This window comes from Citrus clementina, unplaced genomic scaffold (assembly GCF_000493195.1).
Source record: "Citrus clementina cultivar Clemenules unplaced genomic scaffold, Citrus_clementina_v1.0 scaffold_8, whole genome shotgun sequence".
NCBI lineage: Eukaryota > Viridiplantae > Streptophyta > Magnoliopsida > Sapindales > Rutaceae > Citrus > Citrus x clementina.
Window position 1 is genome coordinate 6626041 of NW_006262022.1, and position 10013 is coordinate 6636053.

The 10013-nt window shown below is 34.0% G+C and overlaps 2 protein-coding genes across 2 annotated transcripts in view; both read right to left on the reverse strand.

The window, feature by feature from the left end:
- Positions 1 to 2084: 2084 nt before the first annotated feature.
- On the reverse strand, positions 2085 to 5159 carry LOC18034181. The gene is made up of 5 exons (XM_006423404.2): positions 4875 to 5159; positions 3833 to 4005; positions 3435 to 3498; positions 2531 to 2624; positions 2085 to 2386 (listed from the first exon to the last, which is right to left on the reverse strand). Exons 1-5 carry the CDS (start codon positions 5077 to 5079, stop codon positions 2272 to 2274), a joined length of 651 nt encoding a protein of 216 aa, XP_006423467.1. The 5' UTR covers positions 5080 to 5159; the 3' UTR covers positions 2085 to 2271.
- Positions 5160 to 6802: 1643 nt separating this feature from the next.
- Positions 6803 to 10013, reverse strand: part of LOC18034793 (zinc finger CCCH domain-containing protein 19) — a 10765-nt gene continuing 7554 nt past the window's right edge. The window contains exons 8-10 of the mRNA XM_006423406.2: positions 9680 to 9750; positions 9212 to 9366; positions 6803 to 9113 (exon numbers count right to left, since the gene is read on the reverse strand). Of these exons, the coding sequence (XP_006423469.2) occupies positions 6967 to 9113; positions 9212 to 9366; positions 9680 to 9750 (2373 nt within the window). The 3' untranslated portion in view covers positions 6803 to 6966. The remainder of the gene's footprint in view (positions 9114 to 9211; positions 9367 to 9679; positions 9751 to 10013) is intronic.

Sequence of the window (10013 nt, forward strand, 5' to 3'; positions counted from 1 at the left end):
ATTGCTTATTTTATTATGTATTATTGCTCTCATCATCTATTGATATGAGATTATCTATCTTAAAGGGAGAGTTAATTTTCCTAATTGAATAATAAACATGAGCATTTATTTAGAGATGATTTTTGTCTTTAACTAACGGTGACTAAGTATCTTTGTTTTGGTGAGTTTTTTGTTTGCTTTTGTTGCTTATGAGTGGATTATTTCTTGTGATTTCTCTTGCTTCTACACACACCATTTGAAAGCCAAATAATTGGTTAGTTTATGTTTGACTACAAGATTGCAAACGGGGGAGATTGTTAGGGTTTTTATTAGTGGCATTATTGTGTCAATAATATTGTAATTTATTTGTTTCTTTTACTAGAGATTTTGTTTCCTTTTATTCGAGATTTATCTAATCTTGGGAAATAATTAAGATTAGATTATGTGGACTATTTAAGAATATTTGTGGAGGCATAGAAGAAGCAAATTGACGTATACATAGGATTCCATATCAAAGAGTTCCAAGTAAAAATAACTACTACTTTGATAAGTATATCAAGTATTTATAAAATAATGGACTATCAAGGAAGTATATTCTAATATCAAGTATTTTTGAAATATTAGACTCTTAAGGAAGTATATCTTAATATTGATATACTAGGATTTAGGTGCAATACCACTCTTACATAAAGAGAAGTATTTCACACATTAAAATAGTGAAGAAGACATATCGTAGTTTATATCAAAGAAGCAGCTAAAGCAGAGAACGAGAAGAAACCTATTTGGCCACATATGATGCTTTATATCTCTATGGTGTTTTAGTCTTCTTCATCTAGTTTTCATCGCATCAAGTCTTTTTATTAGACCTTCTTTATATTTACTTTGGTTTCTTCGGGACAAAGAGGTCGTTTATTGTGTCGAATTTGTTGTGGTTGTCTTGGTCATTTGTTAAATTCTATATAAATTTAGAACTTCAATAATGTAAATATATAATATTTTAGTAGATATATAAATTTTACAATAATAATTTACAAAACTATTTGTGTGTGTGTGTGTGTGTAATCATTCTCTAGTGAGGGTATTAAAGTGAAAATGCTAGTAAAAAATAAAAAAACATAAATTTTAATATACTAATAAACAAAAAATATATATTTTTCAATGTATTGAAATTAATTTTTTTTCATATTTTGGTAACAAAATGAGGATGTCTTCACTATAAAATAATTATATATATATAATCTTCTCAAGTGCAGGCGCCCTTATTTTTTTAATACGGACACACTCTTAAATCGTACAGTTTAAGATAATTAGTTTTGAATGAACTATAAAATCGTGCAATTTAAAAGAGTTAAAAACTAATTCTCTTAAACTGCATAATTTAAAAGTGTGTTCTCATAAAAAAAAAATGATGGTGTCCGCATTAGAGAATAACTATATATAGGATCATAAACTTTGTTCAAGTTTGAGAAAGTTGTTACGTCATATTGTACAATAGTGTAATGCCTATTATACTATTACATTATGTGGCATAATAATTTTTTTTATTTTAATAAAATGCAGGAACCCTCACAGAAAAGTACTCATAATATATTATTAAAATGATGGAAAATTATTATGATATATGGCATAATAATATCATAAACATTACACTATTACACAATATGGCATAACAATTTTCCAGACTTTAATACAATGCGAAAACCCTCGTTAGAAAGTTTACATATACACACATAACTAAGTTTATATATACACACATAATATTTGATGTAAATCTTAGTTATATATACAAATTGTAAGTTAATTATTAAATAACTCATTTATTTTCTAAGTCTATCTCAGACCTTGTGACATTGATCTTTTTCTGCCATGTTATGTTGGTGAAGACCGGTCACCTCAATCCTACGAAGCTACTTCTCTGATACACCCGTTGAATATTTTAATACGGTTATATTTTAATATGATTATAAATTTAATACAACATGAAATTGACACATCATGAGCATTATTAGGGATCCCGTTTCATTTTGTCTGCTCTACCCACAAACAACTAAGTATCCCAAAACTTATCCCAATCTGTAAAACGAAATGAAGAAATAAATAGTTAATAAATAAGACCAAAATTGAGTTTATTACAACGAATCAAATAAAATCTGCCACTTTTCTCCTTACAACGTACGAATTAAACATAATATTAATTAACAAGTACAGAAGAAAGGCCATTTCTTGGACGTTTGCTTTCCTTCTCATTACAACACATTATATATATTATGTGGAAGTGAACAGCAATCTTTGCTACTTCCTTCTGTAAGGGTACAGAATGTCTTCCAATGTCTCTTTTATTTGGTTACCAACTTTATTCACATTTTTTGCCACGCCAGCTGCAACCAGTCCTGCATTCCTTTTAAACCTGCACATTTAGTTTAACACACAGTTTAACACACGAGAACAGACTTAAGAGGTTGGATCTTTTAGCAAGTATGAACTTCACTGGAATGTCGAAATTACATCAACAATTGTCTAAAATTCATCAATTGGGTTTTGGCTGTCTTACCTGTTCCAGTACTCGTCTCCTGGAAAAGGTGCTGGCTTGTACGTTCGAGGTTGTGGTTGAGGTTGAGATCGAGGTTGAGGAAAAGAATGACTCTCTAATGAAGGCAAAATAGCATGAACAATTAGTTAAGCAGAAACAACCAAAAGCATAAAAGTAACGGAAAAATTAGTTGACTAATATTAGAATCTCCTGTTATGAATGATTTTAATCACTTTGACGTAGATGTAACTTTGAAAATATGATAAAAACAGCCAGAAAGTCCAGCAAGAATGAAACAAAATATTAAAGGAAAAAAGAAGAGCAACTCCACATTCTTGTTGAAGAATAATGCATATAATCATTCTATCATGTTTTACATTTGTGAAATCAACGCCTCCACATCTCAGTAGAAGAATAGTGGCAATTAAAAATCATTTGAAATCAATAACTATTATAATACATCTTTGGAGATATAATGACCAAATGCTGCAACAATATTTTCCTTTCCACTACCACAAAAACCAATAATAATTTTCAAGGATATGCCAACCACCAACGTAGATGCATAATTCTCCTCAACTCTGTGTCCAAGGCCCAATCAAAGCACCTAACATTTTTCCAGTAAATCTGATAAACTCGTTTATATAGAAGTGTTTCTTTCCTAAATCTTCTACAACAAATTAAACCTCAGGCAAGCCAAAGCCACATTCTAGAATGCAGATAGAATGATCATAACACTTCCATGGCAATGCATGGTATACAACTTCAGATAAACTGAAAGTGTAAATCCACAAGCCAATAAGCTATATTAGTTTCAACAGGCACTCTGAAGTTCATCTAGAGGTAAAACATATAAGTGTATAACTAGGAGAGTAAGAGAACCTTTGCTCCATTTTAAAGGGACAAGAAAAGAAACTCTCAATACCTTCACTTTTACGAACATGAGCAGGAACATGGTTGGCAGTTGAAGGGCTTCTGTCCAACAGTACCTTAAGAAAAAAAAAACAAATAAACAAATTTTAGTTTATCCCTTAAACAAAAATTCAACTTGATTTGAGAAGTATAAAAGTCATTGAAATTGTCCAACACTAGAAAATTGCGTAGACAAAACCAAGATAATAAAAGAAATTTATGTTTCTTTATAAGACAATAAAACATTGAATAGTTTTGAATGGAGAAAGATAAGCTACTACCCAATGCTTAGCAGCTTCTATAAATACCGACCGCATCCTAAAATTTGCGATGCAAGAGGTCCCCAGAGTTTCGGGGTAGAACATATCTGAAAGTAAACAATCAGAAAATGAGATTAAAAAAATGCATCACCTCGAGACCAACACAGAATGGCAGTTCTGCTTCTTTACTATCCCGCTTATCAGTTGAAGAATCCTTGTTGTCCAGGAACACTGAGTAACCAACACAACCATACTTGAAATCTTTTAAGGTACGGCCCTCTTTGGAAGCTTCCAACTCAGTTTCTCCAACGATGTACCCAGGGACTGCTCAAACACCTCAAAATCATGGAATGAATAAACATACTTCTGAAGAAGTGAGATGTCAATAAGATGTGTGCGTTTGTGGAACAAAGGGCCAAAATTAAGCAGCATAATACACAAGAAACGCCATTAGCAATGTATGTCAATGGAAGTCTAAAAGTTAAGCAGCATAATAACATGAAAGACAATCGCAAGAAACACTTGAGCATCAATTGGAGCAAATCAGAGCTAATATTATACCATTCTTAGCTTTAAAGTGCAACCTGGAATACCAACCGGTCTCATACAGTATGCCAATTATCAGAAGTTAACCAAAACTTGCAATCATTTTGGGATATACAAAATAAACAATTTAGCGTTCAATAAAACTCAGACCACAACAAGTGCATAAGTCTAACGAAATTCACGGAAAATTTGATCAGAGATATACAATCATAGCAACAATTTAGCACCAATACAGCCCAGAAACAATAGAAGAAAAGCTGTATGTCCTTTTATTTCATCATCTCTAAGAACACACAAGTGCTTACAGCATGCAATGATTAATAAGCCTAACATCCAAACTCACTAATTCATATCACTCCAATTGTCCCATTAAGAAGGCATCCAAAATTTCAGCAAATTTTCCCGTTCTTTCTATTACGTTTAACTTCAAATTTCATAACCAAGGATGATCGATTACACTATCGCACCCGAAATCAAACTGCATCAATGCGAATAAACATTAGCACTAAGTCTGAATTATCATAAGTTTGGATCATAAAACCTCAAGCGTTCTTTTTTTTTTTTTCATGATTCGTAAGCTAACAAGCAAACAGAATCAAGGCAATCAAAATAAAATACAAATAAAACAAACCCAATAGAAGAAAGACCTTCATTTAGGGTTCTGGGGATGCCAACACAGATGGGGTTGTGAGAATTGGATTTGAGAGCAGAAGAGTAATACAAACAACCCTTGCATGACTTCCCTTTCAGCAATTTGCCCTGATTAGTTTCCTTGTAATTGCTTGAATTAGGTTTAGGGTTTTGATTTTGATTTTGGAGTTGTTTAATTTGCTCTTCTTTATCTTCCTCCATTGGATTTGTCGATTTTTCACTCTTTGCTTGCAACACCAACACAACACAAGACCAAACTGTTGAAAGTACTTGGCTCTTCCAATAAATAAATAAAATAAAATTTATTTCTGGCAAAATTGAATGGCATTTGAGTAAATTTTGTTCTAAATTATTTTAAATCAGGAAATAAGATTTTTAGGTTTCATTTTATATATCTTACTAAATAAAGATTATTTAAGTAAAGTTTTTGTTAGTGAAATTTATATTCAATAAATTTTATTTTGGTTATCAATGAAAATTCTTATTAAAAATTATAAAATTACTTTTAGCGTGGGACTATTAGCACTCCCATAATCTTTTTTCTTAACCCTTTTTTTGTGAAATCTTATTTTAATTCCCAAAATACCCTTTTTTCATTTTTTCAGTTTCTTTTCTGATTCAAAAAGAAAAAAAAAACAATTTCTTCCAACCAACTTCGAGTGCAGATTTTTTTTAACAATTTTTTGAATGATTAAAGCATATATATTTAATTGAAAAAAGATCATATGTATGTATGAATTAAGTAGAATTAAAACTTAACAGTGGACTCAAATAATTATTATGTAATTTTTTTGATTAAAAAATTAGAATGCAAAAGTATTTGTGAGCAAGCAGAAAATGTAAGGGCCCGTTTGGAATTATTTTTATGAGGTTTAAAAATTTAAAAGTTAATTTTAGTGTTTGGTAAAAAAAAAATTAAGATCAGTTTTATCAAAATTAATTCCTCCTACAACGTATTTTGAAAAGTAGAGAAGAAGCATTTTTTAGATTCTGATTAGAATTAATTTTATCCTTTAATACAATTTTATAAATAACCTTAAAATTATTATCGAATCCCAAAATTATCCTTTCAAATTGGAAACTAAATCAATATTCTAATAAATTTTTATTATAATTCATCAATATAAATTTATTAATATCAATTTGTTGGTTGAATTATTATTAAATTTGTTTCACTATATTATAAATTTAATTATCAATTGTTTTAAAATAAAAATAAAAAAATAAAATCAATATATTATTAATTTTATTTTTAGTAAAAAATTATTATATGTATATGTTTTTATATGTATAAGTAAATTTTATCCTACATTATATATATTGTACTCATTTATTTTCTTTCAACAATTTAAAATAAAATTTATCAAATGTTGATAAATTTTAAAAGTAAAATTTATCTAACACTTAACCAATTTTCTTCACAATTGATTATTTTCATAACATAACTAACAAAAATTATTTAAAAAATTACAGTATTTCCAAACTAACCCGAAGAGGCTTTGGTGCAGTTGAATGGATGTAAAAAGTTGGAGGGACAAACATAAAGATATACTTAGATTTATTTTGTCTAATTGCATTAGGAGAGGAGTTTTATAAGGAGCACCGACGGGTGCCAATAGTTAATATGGATGGCAGGCAACCTTTCCACAGAGACTCCAAATGATTCTGTGATCTTTGACATTTTTTTTTTAATTCTGTTTCAGCAACATAAAAAAAGATGAAAAGAAGATTGCAGATTATTAAAATGAATCAACCACACGCAGAAAGATGATATACTACTGGCACATCAACTCATTTGGGATCACAGAACCCAGAATAATCCTAAACCCGGATCCATCACCACATGCCGTCACCAACAACCTATTTATACCAATCAGCTAACAATTAAATAAGAAAAATGAAATTTAAAAAAAAAATCAGGAGATGGAAGAATGGACAATGTTTATGGGAAGTGAGATTCTACAGCTACAAAAAGTTAAATACTATGTATAAGCACTGAGAGACATAATGTGAGGAAATTTCTTCAGATGAAAATATACTGTACAGATATGACTGCTCTATCCTCCGCTGTAAGTAAATACCCAAAACTCAAGTGTGTAGATAATCACATTGAGATCCTTTCTTGCAATGCCCACTCTCATGGAATTTACACACTCTCTGCCCTTTATTAAAATGAGGTCTGGATGAATCTCCACCTCTGCTGCCAAATGACGGCTGTCTATTCCAAGGTCTACCTCCACCATAACCAGAATCTCCACCGTGAGAACCCCGATCTCTTTGATTCGAGAACCTGTCTCCGCCATTGTTCTGGTCACTACCCCACATGCCTGGATTCCCTGCCGGTGCCCCCCAACCAGGATTTCCATTTCCAGGTGGTGGCCCTTGCCCAGGTGCAACCCACCCGGTATTTGCATTTACGGGTGATGGTCCTTGACCAGGCGGTGCCCAACCAGGAACAGCATTTTTATGTGCTTGGCCCTGTGCAGGTCCAGCCCAACCTGAATGTGCATTACCAGGAGCTTGCCCTTGGGCTGGAGCTCCCCAGTTCATGTTTGTACTTGCAGGTAGTTGTCCTCCCCAACCCATGCTAGGATTTGCAGGCATTTGCCCCCAACCAGTATTCTGACTCTCTGGCACCTGTCTTGGCACAGCACTTTGATTACCTGCAACACCCATACCCCAAGGAGTGATGGGTTGAGCAGGAGACTGGACATTTGATTGACTAGGAACAGGAGCTCTCCATGAATCAGAAGCTGGCATACCTGATTGGCCTGACACAGGGAAAACTCCAGGTGAATTACCTGTATTGAAGGTTGAAGCATAAGGTTGAGCATAAGCAGGAGACTGAGCAGGTATAGAAACTGGATTATTTGGCTCTAGCTTCTGGGATGAAGCACTTCCCCAGCCTTGAGCTCCAGTCACAGGTTTGGGAGAAGGAGCCATCATCTCCGGCCTAGCAGCCAAACCAGAACCCCATCCATGACTTTCAACAGGTGTAACATTTGCACTCACACTTTGAACCAAAGTTTGGAGATTAGCACCAATACTTTTTATATCGACACCAGGATTCACAGAGGCAACAACCGAACTGGATGCAGGTAGCTGGTGGGGACTGACCAGCACCCTCTGTGATTCAACTGTTTCGGGCTTAGATGCCGAAGTCACTCCATGAGTGATATTTAAACCATCTACATTAACACTCAATTTTGATGCAGAAGATGAAGTAGAAAAATTTGGCGATTGCCCAGTCTCCAAACCAGTTGCAGGAGGAGATTGCTTCCCTACATTGCCTGGAAATAGATTGGTCACCATGAGAGAACCAGGTTGATTATTAGGGGTGGGGGACCATTCTTTTTCAAATGTTTTCCCCTTAATTTCACCTGCAGTGCTTTGAGTTGGAGTCGGAGACGGGAGGTTTGTCTCAGATGCCCAACCATCTCTATATTGCTTCGGAAGCTCAAGCGAAGGAGTGCCGCCAGACTGCCCTGAAGAACCTGGAGTACCGTGCTGATTCCAAGCCGTACGATTCTGATCAAAGTTTGAACTTCCTCCAACAGGAGTTTCCATTCCTGGCTGTGAAGATGCTCCATGTGATTTCCCAGAGTATGGGATTGTTTGAGACAGACTGATGTCCACCAAGCGAGGATCTTTATGAAACTTGCCAGCCAATGCATCAGTCAGAAGTATAGAGTCATCCTGCTTCTCGTTAGATCTCCAAATTCTCAAATTTGCAGGGAAATATCCAGTGTTGTTCCATTTCCGCAGCTGGACCATGGAAAATGGCCCTTGAACTTTTCCAGATGGATCCTGGTAATGCCATATTTTCTCTGATTCATTAATTTTGGGAGCAGATTGTGTCACACCTGTAGAGGCAGAAGCTGGTGATTTTTCTGCAACGGCCCTAGAAATTGATTCTGATAATACTACAGAATTGTTTCTAGCACCAGTTTCTAGATTGAGTGCAGTTCTCGGTTTATCCCAACTGTTAAATTGCTCAGTTTCTCTATCTCTTGCTTGATTCCATAAACTTTCATTCACTATCTCGCCACCTCCAACAAGATCATCCCCTTTGTTCGAGAAGCCTTTATTAGATATGTTTCTAGTCAAATCTTTAATCCCACCGGAATAATTCCTTGTCCCACTCAAGGAATCATTTGAAAAAGAACCTCCTTTTCCAGGAGAAATTGGCTCCCTTCCTCTCCTGCTAAAGCCACTACCTCTTGGTCTCATATAGTCTGCATGCACACGAAACAATGTTACAAGAGGAATGTAAACTATGATATTTGTATAAACAGAAGAATAAGTTCAAAATTCAAAAGAAGTCTAAACATGCCTTGTCTCTTGTCATCTGTTTCACCATCATCCTCTTCAGACTCATAGCTTGGATCCATATTAGGGTCTGAATGTATTTCTGGAATTTCCTCCAGTCTACGCTGACGCTCTTCTGGCGTCTTTAGAAGTTGCAACTTCTCCACACATTCTCTAAGCGTGAACATTGGTCAAGGAATACTAAACAGTTTTCCAAAATCACTCTATTAATTGTGAATTCACTTGCATAAACATTCAATTATTGATGAACAGGAATTAATGTTGTCATTTTCTTAGCTAAACTACATGGTGAGAAATAAAACAATAAGCTGGACTGATGGAGAGATAAAGCATAAAGAAAAGAATGGACAAAGACAAGATTGGGAAAGAGGCAAGAGGAGAATTTAGAACTAAAACACAATATCCAGACTGCATGAAAGATTATAACATAATAATAATAAAGTTGCTCATAAACTCATAAAGTAAAGGATATTCCTTTCGGCGCCCTAAATCACTAGCTCGGTCACGGAGATGACTGAGACGCAATATCTCTGCTTCCATCCACTGCAATGGAACAAGAAGTATTACACACCATATGAAATAAAACAGACAAAGGGCAATAGCAATGTCATGTTGTCAGCTATCTACTTCCATTTCTTTTATTCGCTTTACTCAAATTTTAATGGTGAAGTTTCAGATATTGAATCAGGAAAATTTAAAATATTGATTTTAAGGATGTATCATGATGATCTGTAACCTTCTCTCCAAATTCTATTTCTGGCACTCACTTCACAATCTTTTCTTTTTTCTTTTTTTCCGTTTGGGGG

Bases quoted from the DNA above. Each gene is read 5' to 3' on its own strand.
- LOC18034181 (XM_006423404.2), bottom strand. From the start codon at position 5,079: ATGGAGGAAGATAAAGAAGAGCAAATTAAACAACTCCAAAATCAAAAT. The intron at 4,006-4,874 runs GTCTTTCTTCTA...GTGTTTGAGCAG, and splicing joins CCCCAGAACCCTAAATGAAG to TCCCTGGGTACATCGTTGGA. The intron at 3,499-3,832 runs GTGATGCATTTT...TTTTTTCTTAAG, and splicing joins CATTCTGTGTTGGTCTCGAG to GTACTGTTGGACAGAAGCCC.